General features: G+C 42.3%; 2 protein-coding genes across 2 annotated transcripts in view; one reads left to right on the top strand and one right to left on the bottom strand.

Moving 5' to 3' along the window:
* The first annotated feature begins 1,142 nt into the window (after positions 1-1,142).
* On the top strand, positions 1,143-17,383 carry MRPS22 (mitochondrial ribosomal protein S22). The gene is made up of 8 exons (XM_081072781.1): positions 1,143-1,331; positions 6,504-6,667; positions 7,748-7,912; positions 9,663-9,806; positions 10,083-10,166; positions 11,733-11,878; positions 15,153-15,261; positions 16,855-17,383. Exons 1-8 carry the CDS (start codon positions 1,160-1,162, stop codon positions 16,948-16,950), a joined length of 1,080 nt encoding a protein of 359 aa, XP_080928907.1. The 5' UTR covers positions 1,143-1,159; the 3' UTR covers positions 16,951-17,383.
* Positions 17,384-17,535: 152 nt separating this feature from the next.
* Positions 17,536-17,989, bottom strand: part of COPB2 (COPI coat complex subunit beta 2) — a 30,322-nt gene continuing 29,868 nt past the window's right edge. The window contains exon 22 of the mRNA XM_081072780.1: positions 17,536-17,870. Coding sequence (XP_080928906.1) covers positions 17,775-17,870 — 96 coding nt within the window. The 3' untranslated portion in view covers positions 17,536-17,774. The remainder of the gene's footprint in view (positions 17,871-17,989) is intronic.

The following is a 17,989-nucleotide window of genomic DNA, read 5'->3' as shown; positions in this document are numbered from 1 at the left end:
ACAAGGGGTTGCTTAACACCCTTCTTTAGCCAAGTGTGGGGACGAAGCCCCAAAAAGCAGTTTCCAGGCTCTCGGCCTCACATAGAAAGGTGCTGGCTCAGGTAGTAAATGGCCATCAACTGTGATCAGATGGCCAGCAGCTGTGGCTAGTTGGCTGTCAGCTGTAACCCGTAGGCCATTGGCCACTAATATAACTGCTGTGGCTACGCTAGCAGAGAAGATGGGGGCTAGCAAGAGCGGATTGCAGAGAGGCGGATGCCGCCGGCGATAATATAGTGATATGACTTCCCTACCTATGGCTCCGTGGGTGTTCCTTTTTGGCCTCCCCACGTCCTGCGTTCTTATGTGGGGAGCGGGAGCGGAGACCCCGCCAGACGCCCCGCACGACAAATGGCGCAGCGAGCAGGGTCCCCCGCACGACACCAAGTCTTGGGATTAGTTCTCTGCACAGACACCGACCTACACTCCCGGGGGAGGCTAAGACCTGCACACACAGCTGGCAAGAAAATAGCAGGATCATTTCATCACTTATGTAGTCATTTATCTGGCAAATGCTTGCTGCGGACAGAGCTGTGCCAGCTAGGTGCTGTTATAATACAATAGGGAGAGTCATTGTCTTCGTGGGGTGAGCAAAATAACTGTAGATAAATTAGCAAAATCATCACAAACAGCAAAGGGCTCTGAAGGAACCGAGTACGTTTCTGAGACAGAATAAGGTGCGTGAGTTTAGGGGGGATGACGACGGTGGTGGCAGTCCGGGCTTGGTACCAGGAGTTATATTTGGGGGTGCGGAGCTCTGTGCGAAGTTTGAATGGTTAAGTCGAATAGGCAGATGAATTTAAACTTGGGGCTGGGAGAAGTTTTAGACAGGAAATGGAAATTTGTTCTTTAGAGCCATGGAAACGAAGGAAAGGTCCAGGAAAAAGAGCACATAGGGAAGGTAAAGTTTTGCCTTTGGCTCTATGCATACAGAAGAACATGAACACTTGGTACGTGTGAACAAGCGATTTATAGAAACAAGTTATAAAAGGCACAGAAGTTGCGTCGCCGCCGCCTTCCTCCTCGCGCAGCCAGACTACATTTCCCAGCATGCCGCAGGAACCTCGCGAGACCCGGCATCGCTCCCAGCCGCCCCTGGGGTAAGCGGCCCCGGATAATTATGGCGACTCTCAGAACGTCTGTGGTGCTGTGGGGCCTCCTTACGGGTTCGCGAGGCACAGAACGGGTCTGTTTCCGGTCCCGGGTTCGGCCTCGGCCCGACGCCCTCCCTCAGCAACTGCCTGGGCCCTGCGGGACGGGAATACCGTGTCGTCGGCTCGCTTCCGAGGCCGGTAAGTGACCGGACGGAGCACGTTCTGGGAGACCGAGGTCCGCTTCTGGCTGGCGAGCCCCACGTGGAGCCCTTCCCCGCGCCCGGGTCCCCCCGCAGCGGTGTGTCCTCCCCCCGCGGTCTCTCTTCTGTACCAGCACGGTCCGTCGTCACCTGCTTCACCAGCAGTGCCTGAGCTCCGCTCTTGGCAAAGCACCGTGTGCGGTTGAGGGGTTTTGGATTTGGAGAAAGGATGGTTGCTTCTCAGGTTTCTGGCTCGAGCCGTCGAGTAAAGGAAGAGTAGCGCTCGTTCTACCGAGACAGAGATGCGATGTGGAGACGTTGTATCGGGGAGGAGGCAAAGGAGGGAAGAGGAGGGGGAAGGGCACGCGAGGAGGGGAAGAGATGGGAGGACAGGCAGTTGCACATCGGTCGTGGACACCTTGGGTTTGCGGCGCCTTTGAGGTTCAGCTGGAGGGCACGGGACGGTGACAAGCTGGGCGCCTGCTGCGTGCGCGGCCCTACGACGGGCCCTGGGTGCCAGAGATGAGGGCAGGAAAGCCTTCTGGTCCTGGGAGCACCTTGGCCGGAGGGGGACGCAGTGACGTAGGCGGACCGCCTCCGCTTTTCCCTCATCGATGCTGTGAGCTATTGGGAAGTTTCAAGCCTGGGAGCGACTACAGTTTTAAAAATTAAAATTCCCCCCCCCCCAGTTTTATTGAAATATAATTGACATACAACAGCAGATACGTTTAAGGTGCCCAGCATAATGATCTGACTTAACATGTATCTTGAAATTATTATGGTAAGTTAACACCCACCCTCGTACAGGTAAAAAAAGAAAAATAGTTTTGTGACTTAGTCTCTTAACAGTTTTCACATATACCATACAACAATGTTAACTAGTCATCCTGTTGCACATTACGTGCCCTGGTGCTTATTTATCTTAGAACTGGACGTTTGTACCTTGTGACCACCTTCATCCAGCCCTTCCCCCCACCTTTGGTAATCCCGGATCTGATCTCTTTTTTCTATGAGCTTGGTTTTTGAGGTTGTTTTTAGATTACACATATAAATGAGATTATCCAGTATTCGTCTTTCTCTTTCTGACTCATGTCACTTAGCATAATGCTTTCAAGGTCCATCCATGAGGTTGCAAATAGCAGGATGGATGTGTGTGTATGTGTATCTCATCTTCATCCATTCACCTGGTCATGGACCCTTAGGTTGTTTTTGTGTCTTGGCTATTCTCAGTGATGCCGCTATGAATGTGAGGGTGCAGATGCCTCTTCGACAAAGTGTTTTTGTTTCCTTCACATTATGTTCCCAGAAGTGGAATTGCTGCATCATTTGGTAGTTCTATTTTTAATTTTTTGAGGAACTTCCGTACTGTTTCCATAGTGGCGGTATCAGTTTACAATCCCACCACAGTGCACAAGGGTTCTCTTTTCTCCACATCCTCTCCAGCATTTGTTAATCTCCTGTCTTTTTGATGATAGTCGTTCTAACAGGCATGAGGTTATATCTCATTGTGGTTTTGATTTGCATTTCCCTGATGATTAATGATGTTGAGCATCTATTTGTGTACCTGTGAGCCATTCATATGTCTTTGGAAAAATATCTATTCAAGTCCTTTCCCCATTTTTCAATTGGATTGTTTGTTCTTTGCTATTGAGTTGTATGAGTTCTTTATATATTTGGATAGTAACCCCTTGTGAGATGCATATTTTGCTAATATTTTTTCCCATTCCGTAGGTTGTCTTTTTATTTTGTTGATATTTTCTTTTGTTGTGCAGAAACCTTTTGGTTTGATTTTGTCCCACTTGTTTATTTTTGATTTTGTTGTTTGTGCTTTAGGTGTGTTCCAAAAAAATCATTGCCAAGACTGATATCAAGGAGCTTTTCCCCTATGTTTTCTTCTAGGAGTTTTATGTTTTCTGGTCTTACATTTAAGTCTTTAATCCATTTTGAGTTAATTTTTATGAGTGGTGTAAGATAGTGGTCTAGTTCCATTCTTTTACTTGTGAATATCCACTTTTCCCAGCACCATTTATTGAAGAGACTGTTTTCTCCATTGCATATTCTTAGCTCCCTTGTCAAATATTAGTTGACCCTATATGTGTGGGTTTATTTCTGGGCTCACAGTTCTACTCCAGTGGTCTATGTGCCTGTTTTTATGCCAGTAACATACAGTTTTAATTACTATAGGTTTATAATATAGCTTGAAATCAGGACATGTGATGCCTCCCGCTTTGTTTTTCTTTCTCAGGATTGCTTTGGCTATTCAGGATCTTCTGTGGTTCCATATAAATTTTAGGATTGTTTTTTCTATTTCTGTAAAAAAAATGCTATTGGAATCTTAATAGGGATTGCATCAAATCTATAGATGGCATTGGGTAGTATGGACATTTTCATTCTTCCATGAAAACCGGACACATTTATTTGTGTCTTCAGTTTCTTTCATCAGTATCTTGGAGTTTTCAGCATAGAGATCGTTCACCTCCTCACCTTATTACTATTTTATTGTTTTTGATGCTATTATAAATGGGGTCATTTTCTTTATTTCTTTTTTGGAAAGTTTGTTGTTAGTGTATAGAAATGCTACTGATTTTTTAATGTTAATTTTGTATCCAACTTTACTGAATTTGTTGATTAGGTGTAACTTTTTTTGGTGGAGTCTTTAGGATTTTCTATATATAAAATCATATCATCTGCAAGTAGAGACAATTTTATTTCTTCCTTTTCAATTCTGAGGTTTTTCTTTTCTTTTTTTTTTTTTTTCTTGCCTAATTGCTCTGGCTGGGACTCCCAGTACTATGTCAATTAGGAGTGGGGAGAGTGGGTACCCCTTTCTGGTTCCTGATCTTAGAGGAAAGGCGTTCACCCTTCCACCATTGTATGATATTAGCTGTGGATTTGTCATATATGGCTTATTAGGTTGAAGTATGTTTCTTCTATACCTAATTTGTTAAAAGAGTTTTTATCATGAATGGATGTTGAATTTTGCACAGTATTTTTTCTGCATCATATGAAGTGATCATATGATTTTTTTCTTTCATTCTATTAATGTGGCGTATTACATTGATTATGTTGAACCATCCTTGCATCCCAAGGATAAATCCCACTCGGTCACGGTGAATGATCTTTTTAATGTGCTACTGAATTTTACTGAGAATTTTTGCATTTGTATTCACCAGGGATATTGCCCTGTAGTTTTCTGTCAGTGTCCTTTTCTGGCTTTGGTATCAAGTTAATGCTGGCCTTGTGAAATAAGTTTGGGAGTGTTCCCTCCTCTCCAAGTTTTGGGAAGAGTTTGAATAGGATTGTGTTAATTCTTTAAATGTTTGGTAAAGCTCATCTAGCCTTGGACTTCTCTTCATTGGTAGATTTTTGATTACTGATTCCATCTCCTTACTAGTAATTGGTCAGCTCTGATTTTCTATTTCTTTCTGATTTAGTCTTGGTGGGTTGTATGTTTCTAAGAATTTTTCCATTTCTTTTAGATTGTCCAGTTTGTTGGCATATAGTTATTCACAGTAGCCACATGATTCTTTGTATTTCTGTGGTATCAGTTATATTGTCTCCCTTTTCATTTATAATTTTGATTTGGGTTCTCTTTTTTCCTTGGTTAGTCTAGTTAAAGCTTTGCCAGTTTTGTTTATCTGTCCAAAGAACCAACTCATTGGTAATTTTTTTATTGTTTGTATTATATTTTTAAGAGATTACTCTGGTTGTTCTGTGGAGAATGGTTTATAGTGGAGTCAGAGGGGAGGCAGGGCCACTGGTTAGGAGGCTAAGGCAAGAGATGAGGATGGCTTTGACTCGGGTGGTAGCAGTGGGAAATGGATTCAAGAGAGATTTATGACGTATCACACGCAATATGTTCTGTGTCAGTGTCCTTTTTTCTAAAATGGGGATAATCATGGCATTTGCAGGGTTATGAGGACTAAATATGCTATTTGTAAAGTACTTAGTAAGTCTTGGCATGTAGTACATACCTAATGAATGTCAGCTGTTCTCATTACTGTTAATCTAGATGTGGGGAGTAAAGAAGTCAGGCATGACCATAAGGTATCTGGCCCACATGACTTACTGAATGGTGCTAATATGACAGGAAATAGAAGGAAAAGCAAGATTGAAACAGGAGAAGTTGATGGGGACCTGCTTTGGCAATATTGAAGTGCATGTGACATGTCCATTGAGTATTTGGATGGAAGAGGATCTTGGCTGGAGGTTCAGATTTGAGTCTCTAGTATATAGAAGTAATTAAAGGTATAGGAGGCTAGGAGATCATCCATCGAGAATGTGAGAAGGGAGAAAAGAGCGATGTAGTTGAGAATCCTGAGGGTCACTGGCATCTACAGGACTAGCAGAGGAAGAGGTGGTTAGGCAGGGGGATAGGCAAACTGCAGACTGCATGGGGCAGAGCTGACATCTGGTCTCCTCTCCCATCCAGGGCTCTTCAGGACACACACGGCCCCTTCAGTGTCTTGTCCAGTGATCCAGGCCTTTCTTTCCTAGCTGCAAGCCCTCAGCCTAGAATTTCCTTTCCTTTTTGTTTTGCCCCATTTTAGGCCCCTGGGAAGCCTTCTTGGACTCAGTCATGCCCTGCCTTGCTCCCAGGCGATGCTTAGTTCTTGCCCTCCCCTTCTCTGTAGCCCTCCCTCTCCCCCCCCCCCCACGCCTTCCTTGTATGTAGCGCTTACACAAGGAGCACCATGATAGATTGGAATTGATCTAGGCTCTAGAATAATATAAACCTTGGTTTAAATCCTGGCTCTATCACTTAATATCTGGGGCTTTTGGCAGGCTCCAGTGTCCTCATTTATAAAATTGGGATTTCACTGCCTATTTTGTGCGTTGTAAGCATTCCTGAAAGCATATGTAATGTCTGATATATAGGAGACAACTGTAAATGATAGCAACTATTATTATTATTATTACATTAATTACTTTTTTCCTGTTGATTCTTCCACTAGACTTTGAGTGCCTTTTTGGCACAAACTATATCCTCATCATCATAAATATCAAGTAAATTTTGAATGAAGGAATGAGTGAATCTCGTAGGTATTAGCATTATGCATATTAAGGTAGACTTTGTGTTAATCATTTTTATTTTTAACTTTTCTATTTAGAGGTCTTGTTGGCTTGTCATTTTTGCCATCTTCTTATTTACTAAAATCCATTTTAACAGAATCCGGTAGCTCAGAGATCAAGAAACCTACGTTTATGGATGAGGAAGTCCAAAGCATACTCATCAAGATGACAGGCTTAAATTTGCAGAAGATTTTTAAGCCAGCTATACAAGCGCTGAAGCCACCAACATATAAGCTAATGACCCAGGCACAGTTGGAAGAGGTACGAGAATATTGGTAGAATACCTTTCTTTAAAGGGTTAAAAAAAATTTCAGGAGTCCCCTCCCGATGCTGATATTTGCTCTTCCACAGGCACTGATGGAAGGGATGATCCAGGCACAAAACTGAGGAGAGAAATGGGAACAGGGAGGTAGAGAGGAGCAGGGAGCATGGCCAAAATTAGGCAGACTCGGGGGGGAGGGTCTGTGGTTCAAGTCTGGGTGTCTGAGCAGAGCCGCCTCTGCTCCCAAAGCAGTCTGAGCACCCTTCCTTTGTCCTGCCTGCTCCAGCTTCCTTCCTGGAGGAACAGTTACTGTGAGCTGCTTCGAGGCTGACGCTTTGGTGAGATTCTGACATCGTTCAGAACAGCGTTCTGCTCGAGGCACCGATGTCCGTCCTGCTGCAGTCAAGGGGTGTTGAGTGCCTTGTGGGAAATGCTTTGATGTATGAATATGTAAAGCAGTATTGCTCTTCTTGCTAATTAAAAAATAACTTACAGCAAAAAATTCAAATATCTAATAGTATATCCCATGAAGAGTGAAAGACCCCCTTTCACTTCTCAGAGGTCACCACTGTTAACGGTGGCATGGAGCAGTGTGGTCAGCGGTTAAGAACATGGACTCGAGTTGAGTTGTCTGGGTTCACATCCCAGTGCTGCGTCTTCGTAGCAATTTACTTAACATTTGTGTGCCTCTGTTTTCTCTTCCATGAAATGAGATAACAATAGCACCTAGCTCATCGGGCCAAATACATTCAGAGTATTTAAACAATATCTGGCACATAGCAAGCACTCAATAAATGAAATCCTTTATTCTATTTCAAGCAGCTCTTGTGGCCTGGCTGTGTCTCAGAGCATTCCTTTGCTGTTTGGAGAACGGCGAGCCTGTAGCTGGTGCTCTCAGCCATACCACAGAGGCAGAGGACAGGGTCCAGGAGTCCAAGCCTGGCTTTTCACTCACTGCTTCATGCCTGTGGCTTCTTCTCTTCGTGGTCTTTTGCATTTTTGATTAGTATCTACTTTTGTCAGATGATCCTTTGGTCTGTAACCTGTGGCTTTCCTTAAGAAATATTTTATTTCATTAGGCTACAAGAAAAGCAATTGAGGCAGCTAAAGTACGATTGAAAATGCCACCTGTTCTGGAAGAGCGAGTACCAATAAATGACGTGTTAGCTGAAGATAAGATTTTGGAAGGAACAGAAACAGCCAAATATGTATTTACTGATATATCATATAACATACCACACCGGGTGAGTATATAATCACCAAATGATCTCTGTTTGAAATACTTAACGTGTGGACTGAGTTATAAGGGCCAACGTCATGTGACCCCCGTCCCCAATTCTTCCAAACCAGAATTTCTGTGACTGGGGGAGACCCTTGTGGAAGATACAGCTTAAGGAAGAAGAGACATGCAGACCAGCCCCACATCTTGTTACCATTTCCTTGCAGATTATGGAAACAGTATATTCCAGATTAACTGCAACGAAAGAGACATGTGCTAAGACAGAACAAGGGGTTTACAGACAGAAACCCACCCCTAAAACAACTAGGCAAAAATCTTCAAGGCAATGGGAAAAGAGAGATTCTTCCTGCCCAAGTTAGACTGACTTCCTTAGCGAACTCTTTTTGAGAAGACAGTGTTTCTTTCCTGTAAATTCTTGATATGCCAAAAACCCAGACTTCCCAAAAGATTTTCACTTTTCAGAATTCGCATTAAGAATGGCAAGTTTCCCCAGATGATTTTCAGACAGCACCCCTGCTGTTGTTTCTATTCTCTAGCTCCTCTTCCCTTTATTGCTAGTTCCGTAGGAACACTGTGATACTTACAAAATATTTCAGTTTTATGGTTGAGCCTTTTCAAGTAAAGAGTAATTTACAATTCAGCGCACAAAATGCAGAATGTTACATAATGCTAGGGTTGGGGAAAGGTCCAGCCCGTATTAGTCTTTTTATCATATATGCTTATGGTTAGAAGATGTGATATGTTTGCAGTGCTGTGAAGACTGGTTTGTGGGAACATTCTTTAATCTGAAAGGGAAAAAGGAAGTTGGAATTCAAATGACCAAAGTCATTTTGAGGAGCAATTGTGTTGTTTTGGCATTGGCTATTTTTTCTCTCTATTTGCAGTGGTTGATGATGGTTTTAATTATCCTCAACACACTTACAGAGACTCGTACACCTCTGAAAAGTTGAGAGTCAGTACCATCTGGTTCATCAGATGTATATCAGTAATCTGTTATATATGAAGCTCTGTTGTCAGTCTGAGTGTTGCAAAAAATTATAATCCACAGTTCCTGCCCTTTTCCAGCTCAGTAATAATATTAATAATATTAAATATCAATATTAATATCTGAGAGACATCAGGAATCCCGCCCATGATAAATTGCCTGTTGAGTGGTACAGAGAGTGGGTGGAATTCAGAGGCCATGGCCTGGGGACCTGGCACTTGGAAGAGTGAGGGGAGCAGAGGGAGGTGGGTCAGTCAGTTTGACAATTATGTCACATGCCAGTATGAGGAATCAGGTGTGGAATTAAGACTCTTAAGTTCTTGGGTTTGCTCCTTATATCCCCAGGACTTTCAATGTAGATTATAAAGTAGTAAAATCTGTTTAGGTGAGACTTTGGCATGGGGAAATGAAACAATCTGAAAAGGTTTTGTAGCACTTCTTTCCTCTGAAATGCGTTTAGGTGAATCTCAGATCAGCTTTAGTTGAACCATTTTATGTATTGAACCCACTTTAGGACCATAGTTGGTGTTTAGTAAATACTTTCATTTTAGATTTCTGATTGTCAGAGGCACAGCAGTGATTAGTGAAGGAAATATCAAATCTTTGAGGTTTAAAATTATCATTGAAGTCAGACCTATGCTTGCATTTACGTTTCCCAGTTGCACTTTATATTGTTGATTGCAAACTATTCTTATGATGGTGTTTAATGGGACATGGACCTAAAAATAAATCTTTGTAAACTCATCCTTGATTGTGTTTTCTATTTCAGGAGCGTTTTATTGTCGTCAGAGAACCAAGTGGCACTCTACGCAAAGCCTCTTGGGAAGAACGGGACCGGATGATACAAGTTTATTTCCCAAAAGAAGGTCGGAGAACCTTAACACCAATAATTTTCAAGGAAGAAAATCTTCAGGTAAGGTGACTGGGTTTCATAGTCAGTGGTGATGGGTTCTTTGTTGAAGATTATGAGAACCACCGGTAGGCTCTGGTATGATAACTCGACTAGGGTTATCTGTCTCGTAGCTGGGATTTGTATCTGGCTTTGAGTTGCCAAGCCTGTGTTAGTTCTGCGTGCCTCTTGATGGGCGCAGATGTGGCCTGTGCGTGGAGGGGCAGGCCTGTCCTGGCCCCAGGACGGGTGTTGAACTTTTGTGTTCTCATCAATTCCAACTCTGCCGTGTGGTTTCAGACCATGTATAGCCAGGACCGGCATGTTGATGTCCTCAATCTCTGTGTTGCCCAGTTTGAGCCAGATTCTGCTGAATATATCAAAGTGAGTATATTTTGTAGTTTCTAAAGTATATGGGTTTAAGTATGGTTGTAAAATTTTTAATCTCGCACAATGAGGCAGGTTATATATAAGCTTTGATGCAGGAGAAAGAGAAGGGAAATATTCGGTTGGTGCAAAAGTCATTGCGGTTTTTGCCCTTGTTTTTAACCTTTTAAACTGCCGTGACTTTTGCACCAACCTAATACCTGAGCACCGTTAAGGATCTGATGTGCACCAGATAGTTTATCCTCAGTCGCCCCTGAGTTATGGATGAGAGAATCTAAGCTTGGAGAGTTAAGTGGCTTGCCGAAAGTTGCAGAGCTAGTAAGTGGTAGAAGTAGGACCCAAACTTGATGGCAAAGCCTGTTCTTTTTTTCAGTTTATCATACAGGAACAAAGTTACTTACTAAACTTGACTAAAATGCAGTGTGTATGTCTTATAATTCAATTTAAGAAGTAATGAGGTAGTACCTTCTCTGTATGAGGCAGTATCGTGGAGGGTGTGGGTGATGCCAGAAGGAGGCGCTGTGTCAGAGCTTCCGTCCAGGAAGGACTGCGAGGGGCGCCATGTAAGTATACAGACAGTTATTACCTGAGCTCCAGTGTTACATGCTAAGAGAGGGTTGCCAAGTGCTCTCAGGAAAGGCTGCAGAGGGATCTTGACGAGGGTTCTAGAAGGGCAGGGGACATTGTGGCAGGTGGAGTTCAGGTGGAAAGACAGTATGGACAGACAGGAAACAAAGTATGCTTGGGAAATGGCCAGTCGTGCGGTTTGCTGTACATGCTGTGTGTACGTAGGGTGGCGCAGGATTACACTAGACGGGTAGATGGGGCCCTGTCACAGCTGACCTCAGATGGTAGGCTGAGGAATCTGGGCTTCAATTAGTGGGATTGGAAAACCTTCGAACACAGAAATGCCCTCATCAGAGTCCTCGTTTAGGAAGATCAGTTTGGAAAGAGAAGTGAAGGAACATTAGTTACTAAGATGGAATGGAGTAGTTGGTGGAATTAGGGTAGTTGATGAGATAGGGGAAAAAGGGAGGAAAGAACATTTTTTTTTTTAACTTTTATGTATTTTAAGTGTGGTTTTCCAGGACCCATCAGCTTCAAGTCAAGTAGTTGTTTCAATCTAGTTGTGGAGGGCGCAGCTCACACTGGCCCGTGCCGGCATCGAACCAGCAACTCTGGTGTTATGAGCATTGCGCTTTAACTAACTGAGCTAACCGGCCGCCCCAGAAAGAATATTCTTGATTTCTTTTTTCTCCTAGTGACCAAGAAATGATGGTCCATTGTTTCCGGTGGTCTATGTGTAATAAATAGTATTTGGATGCGGAAAAATTGATCTGGCTGTAAAGGTGTGGGAGACTTGTTCCAGGCTGCCATATGCTGCCATGGTGGCAGGCTGGTCTAAATCGTACCTGCTGGTTAATGATGGTGGAGGCAGGTAGTAAGCAGACCTGGTGTGATTGATACTTTCTTGGGCAGCACTTATGCTAGTAAGTGTATATCCAGTAATGTTGCTCACTTTTTACTTTCATGTTTTTTGAAAAATTGCATTTTATGTGATAGTTTCATCGTCAGACCTATGAAGATATAGATAAACATGGAAAGTATGACCTTTTACGTTCAACAAGACACTTTGGTGGAATGGCTTGGTATTTTGTAAATAAGAAAACGATTGATGGTTTACTGATTGACCAGATTCAGAGAGATCTGTAAGTACGATCTTAGTAGGTAAAAGAAATTCTTATTCCCGTAATACTAAGTCTGTAATATTAAGTCTGTAATTTGAGCTGTTATGTTTCCAGTGATAACAGTGTACCGTCCAGTGATAAGTAGCTTTCACTTACCTCAGTTTATGGGTTTGTTCTTCCCACGTAAACCAGTTTTCTGTCTTTGATTTTGTGTTATGTAAGCAAAGCTAGATTCTTTGAAAGGGTGGGTGGCTTTGGATCTGTACTGTACACCTTGGACATTGACTCATCCCTGGCCTCGCCAGTGCTCCTGGGTATCAGTGAACTTTCCAGATACTCAAAGGAAATTAAATAGGAAATGTGAGGAAGGGCGATGTGCTTGTTTTTTGAAAGGACTATTTCTAGGGCTGATCAGTAAACGTCGTCATTTAATTTATGGAAATACTCTTGTTTTTGATAGCCCTTGTTTTTGCCAAGATTGTTAAGGCTTCAAAAAGGTTACAATTTTTTTCAAAGTTGCATGAAACAAAGACTGTCTATTGTATTTTAGCATGCAGGCTGGGGTCCTCCCAGCCTTCTAGCTCAAGTAATAGTGTACTTTACAACTTGTGATAAAACTGAAAACGGTTTTTGAGTATCTTTCTATTGATTGAGTTAGAAAGGCCAAAATGACAAGGAAAAGAAACCAGTATGGTCGTAGTAAGAAAGTCAACTTTCTACAAAAAGCCCTTGCTTGACTCAAAGTGTAAACTGCAAGAAGAGGGTTAGTGATTATTGCCACCTTCAGGATGTAAGGAGTTTTTACTCAGAGTATCCGCCATATAACCTGAACCATGCACACAAAGATAAGGCATTTGTAACCAGAAGGTTCCATAGGCATTGTCTAAGAAACACAGCCCGTATTTGGAAAGAGCGTCATTTCTCATAGAAACATCCTTCCTGATGGTAGATGATCTCCAGCCCGCCCGTCACCAGCACGCTGGTGTAATCTAGTGCTGAGGGCACGAACACCTTCATCCCACGTGAGCAGAAGGCTGAGCAGCTGCTTGTCCTGAGGATGCTCACGAGGGACTTCCTTTAGGTGCATCAGCATTGATATCACGTGGGAGTGAATTTTCTTAAGTTTCTCAAATGTAATCATTTGAGAAACGTAATCGTTTCATAGTAATGTAATTTGGGGGGAATAAGAAATTAGAGCAGCACAGAAATTTAAAACTTTGAACAGTAAAGTTCTTTATTAAGATGTACTAATACGGGGTAATATAGTAATACTCATTATGTCATGTAAGCTGTACATCTGAAGCCGTTCATTTGCATACTGGGAGGGAGTTTTGAGTCCTGAGTTAACCTTTCCTGCTTTGCAAAGTAGAATTGTTCCTATGTAAATCTGAATTGTACAGCTTGCTGCAAATCCCAGGTTAGATGGGAGAGGGTGCATATCCTCAATGAATGGAGCCCAGGTCAGAATTGGGATTCTGCAAACATTTCAGACTCAAGTCCACTGTTGGTTTTGAATTGAGAGTCTTAAAATCTTTTTGAACGTGTAAATTTGTTCTTGGGCTGGGTATGAAGCTATTGGGTTGGTGCAAAAGTAATTGTGGTTTTTGCAATTTTTAATCTTTTAAACCACAATTAGTTTTGCCACCTACCTAATAAATTGTTCTGTGAGATACAGGCATTATATTTTAGCATGAATGTAATGAACCCATAAACATGATTCTGATACATAGAAATCCAGTTGAGCTCTTTACAGGGCCACATGCCTAACTAAGTTCTAAAAGGGAATTTTATCTTTTATTTGAGGAGATATTTTGTTGCCACATTTATTGGATTTTGTTAGATTATAACAAGCACAACAGATTTAAAATGAACATTTTTGAAATGGTTTTCCACTGGAAAGTTTTATCATCTAAGCAGGTCTGGTTTCTCAGTTCCTCCATGGGTAGGTCTGTAGGGTAAATGGGCCTGGGATCAGCCCAGAGCATTCTCTAAGTTCAGCATGGCTTGAGAAATTCCTTAGCTCTTCCCTAGTCACCCCACTCTATCCCCCAGCTCAGGTAATAGGAAATTAGGCAAGGTCAAAGAGTGACAGCTGTGGGAGCAATGAATTAGGGTGTCCTCACTCCACCCCACAACTGGAAGCCAGTAGCTCACTAAGGGTACACAGCAGAACCTCAAAAGAACAAGCATTTTAGAAGGATTATTTTTACATACCCCACAGATTTGAGGTGGCAAAGGGTAGGAAAGTGTGATATGTGAGAAGATAGTGATTGGTGGTTTGGGAAGGGTAGGGAAGTTTTAATGTTGATAAAAATTGTTTACAGGTTTCTAAAAATATAAGTATAAACCAGAATTGAATTCTTATTCTGGCTTCATCACACACAATTGTGTGATGCTGAAGTTAGATTGCTAAAGTAGCAGCTGGCTTTCCTTCTGTCTGATGGGCATAATTTCAAACTTGTTTCACTAGGGTGCCAGTTTTTACTAATGGATTCCTGTGACTACACAGGTGGCCCAGTGTTTTCCCTTGGGCTCATAGGAGGCCTCTTGTAGAGGTATTTACCCACTAGTCCCGATGAAAATTGTAGTAGATGTCACTGCTGATCTTAAAGGAGAGTGGCTCTGAGTATACCCATGACCGCCAGCCTCTGGCTTACTATGTTTCCCCGAAAATAAGACCTAGCCAAACAATCAGCTCTAATGCGTCTTTTGGAGCAAAAATTAATATAAGATCCAGTATTATATTTATTATAATATATATTATACATAATGTTTATATATATAATATATATTATACCCGGTCTTATAATAAGACCAGGTCTTATATTAATTTTTGCTCCAAAAGGTGCATTAGAGCTGATTGTCCGGCTAGGTCTTATTTTCGGGGAAATGTGGTATGTGCGATGAAGGTATGTTCCTGCCCTAAGTTGGATGACATTATCTGCTGGTGACGTGCGCTGGCCTGGAAATCATCTACTGTTAGGAAGGCTATTTTCTGTGAGAAATGATGCTGTGTTTTAAAAAAAGAATCCAGACCCTTTTAGAATACATTCACTTTCATAAATTGGGCACTGCCTACGAATCCTGCCCTACCTACCTGAGTTGGCATGAAGCCTAAATTAACCAATTTCCCTGAAAATGCATTTAAAATATAAAACTGAAGACTTTAAAAAAGTTTTTCTGGCCCAAGAAAAGATCGAAATGTAATTTGGTTTTAAATTGGTGCACCTTTCTATGGGAGGGTGAAGCAAATGCAAACAGTAAGCCCTTTTAACAGTGAAGCCTTTCACTCTAGAGTGGATGATGCCATCAGCTTGGTCCAGCTGTATCACCTCCTCCATCCAGACGGCCGGTCAGCTCAAGAGGCCAAGGAGCAGGCTGCTGAGGGATTACATTTAATTAAGGTACAGGTTTTTTCCACGTTGTCTGTTGTGTGATGATTGAGTTGGGGAGAATTCTGAGGTGGGTTATGTTTAATGTTAGCCGGATAGATCTGTGGTCTTGAAACAGTGATCAGAGCCCCCATATTTCTTCAGCCTGGACAGGGCGTGGGGAGCTGCAGATAGTGGGGCAGGAACCCCATTCTTTGGAGTACTGGCATCTGAGGTGATGAAGTCACCGGCTGGGCATGGTGGAGGACTAGGGGCACATGTCCCCAGTGCAGCCTCCTGACCTTCAGTCTGGTCACATTCTTGTCTAGGGGTCCAGAAAGGGAGAGGGTGGTGCTTGTATTTTACCGAGACTTAGCTGCATACCTCAAAACCATTGGCTTACACGGATTTCTCTGTAAATGTTGAGAGTTGAGATGATTTTTTTCAGGAAGGGAAGGGGAGCTCATTGTATAATTTTCACGTCTTCTAATGCTGAGGACAGACATGGTTTTGTGGATCTGACTTCTATCCCAGTATTGTCTTATGCATCCGCAAACCAATATGTAAAGCTTACTAAGGATAAAAACGACCAGTGATGGATGACACCTTAGGAGGAGTAGAGAGACACGACAGTACTAATACCGATTTTCCATAAGCCAGGTAAAGCAAAAGCTTTTGGAGAAAATATATATTTTTAAAAGATTTTATTGGGGAAGGGAAACAGGACTTTATTGGGGAACAGTGTGTACTTCCTGGACTTTTTTTTTTTTGATTGGGGAACAGTAGTGTGTTTTTCCCAGGACTCTGCTCCACCCAAGTCAAGTTGTTGTCCTTTCAGCCTTAGCTGTGGAGGGCACAGCTCAGCTCCAGGTCCAGTTGCCGTTTCTAGTTGCAGGGGGCACAGCCCGCCATCCCTTGTGGGAGTTGAACCAGCAACCTTGTGGTTGAGAGCCCACGCTCCACCCAACTGAGCCATCTGGGAGCTCAGCTCAAGGTGCCATATTCAATCTTAGTTACAGGGAGGGCAGCCCACCATCCCGTGTGGGAGTCAAACCGGAAACCTTGTGGTTGTAAGCCCACACTCCAACCAACTGAGCCACCTGGCCATCCGGGAGCTCAGCGGCAGCTCACTGACTTCATTCTAGTTGCAGAGGGCTAAGCTTGCTGGCCCCTGTGGGAATCGAATCGGCAGCCTTGTTGCCCAGAGCTTGTGCTCTAACCAACTGAGCCACCAGTCCGCTCCTGGAGAAAATATTCTTTAAAGTGAAAAATTAGTTTGCTAACTCTCATCCTCCAGCTTTCCTTTGAACCTGATTTCATTTTGATCTAGCAGGATGTGCACATGTCAGATTTTCTTACCCTTTTTCCTGACAAATGGCAGCCACATTAGGATACTTCGGGTGTTTAGAATTAGTGTTGCATGAGCTGTGCTGGATACTGTTTTTCTTATCCCTGTAATATGCTATTGCTTTATAATCAGAAAAAAAATTATGAAACTTGGAAGACTTTTAAACTGGTACTTTTCTGTGCTATTACAGAAATGTTAATGGTGTATCAACACTAAAAACTTTGTAAGCAGTGTATGTTCTACTGCTTTCAAACCTTTCTTTGTTTAAATTTAAACAGGTCTTTGCAAAAACAGAAGCACAGAAGGGAGCATATATAGAATTAACACTGCAAACTTATCAAGAAACATTCATTAGCCATTCTGCAGCTTCCTGAAAATATTTAAATAAATTTCATTTTATTAAATACTGACTAGCTTTCTCTGTTAATATTGAGCTGAGTGCTTAAGAATGTTAAAAGGTACAAAGAAGAACTTCTTATCCCACTCACTTTCCCAGGCCACAAAGGGATAATTAAGAAGTATGTTCGAATGCCTGGATATTAATTTCTCTAATCATATCAGGTAAGTGCAGTGTAAGAAGAAAAAGGTATTGTGCCTTCACATGTTACCAAAGAGGGCAATCTGTAAGTTACACAGAGCCCAGCTTAAGGAGGTCAGAGGAGCTGGGGCTTCAGACCCAGATTCCAGAAGCAGGGAGCTACCAGACAAAATCAGGGCAAGGCATGAGAACCCAAGCCACGTAGACTGAGGGGAATAATGCAGTGAGATTAAGAAAAAAGGTTTGTAAAATTATGGCACGGATATTCAGGTCGAGGAAAAATGTGATCATATGTGAAAATATGATTTAGTGATGCAAAGAGAATGTGGGCTGTTCTGTAGGGTGAGGTGTAGTTTGGGCTCAGCCTTTTAAAACTAGAAGCCTGTTTTCGTTGTTTAGAAAGGAAACGAAGTTATCTTCATTAGTTCAAAAGGTTTTATGAGATAGTCTAATGACAGTATGAAAAAAAAATCAAAGTCCACATGTTTTAGTTGACAAGGAAACGGTGATGTAGATGCTGCCCATAAACTCCTCCTAAGACGAGGAGGGCACTGTGTTCCCGGGGGGCCACAGCATTTACATATAAAAATCTAAGGAGTTCTGAGTCCAAAGCACTGTGGGCAGCATGACGATCAATACCTGTTCACAATAATAATCTGTTTAGTCATCCAAAATATCTTCATCCAGGTTGATATCTGTTGTGTCGATATCTTCTAATTCCAAATTATCCAAATCTACTTCCAGTTCGAGTAAGCTCTACAAAGGAAAGGAAGAGGGTGAGTCACACAGTGCTGTATTTTAAGAAAAGTTACCTCATTTATGATCCAAAGAGAACTAAAACAATACAGCACACCTCGGAAATGTTGTGGGTTAAG

This window comes from Rhinolophus hipposideros (assembly GCF_964194185.1).
Source record: "Rhinolophus hipposideros genome assembly, chromosome: 14".
NCBI lineage: Eukaryota > Metazoa > Chordata > Mammalia > Chiroptera > Rhinolophidae > Rhinolophus > Rhinolophus hipposideros.
The sequence above is the reverse complement of the archived record's forward strand: the minus strand, read 5'-3'. Positions and strand labels throughout refer to the sequence as shown.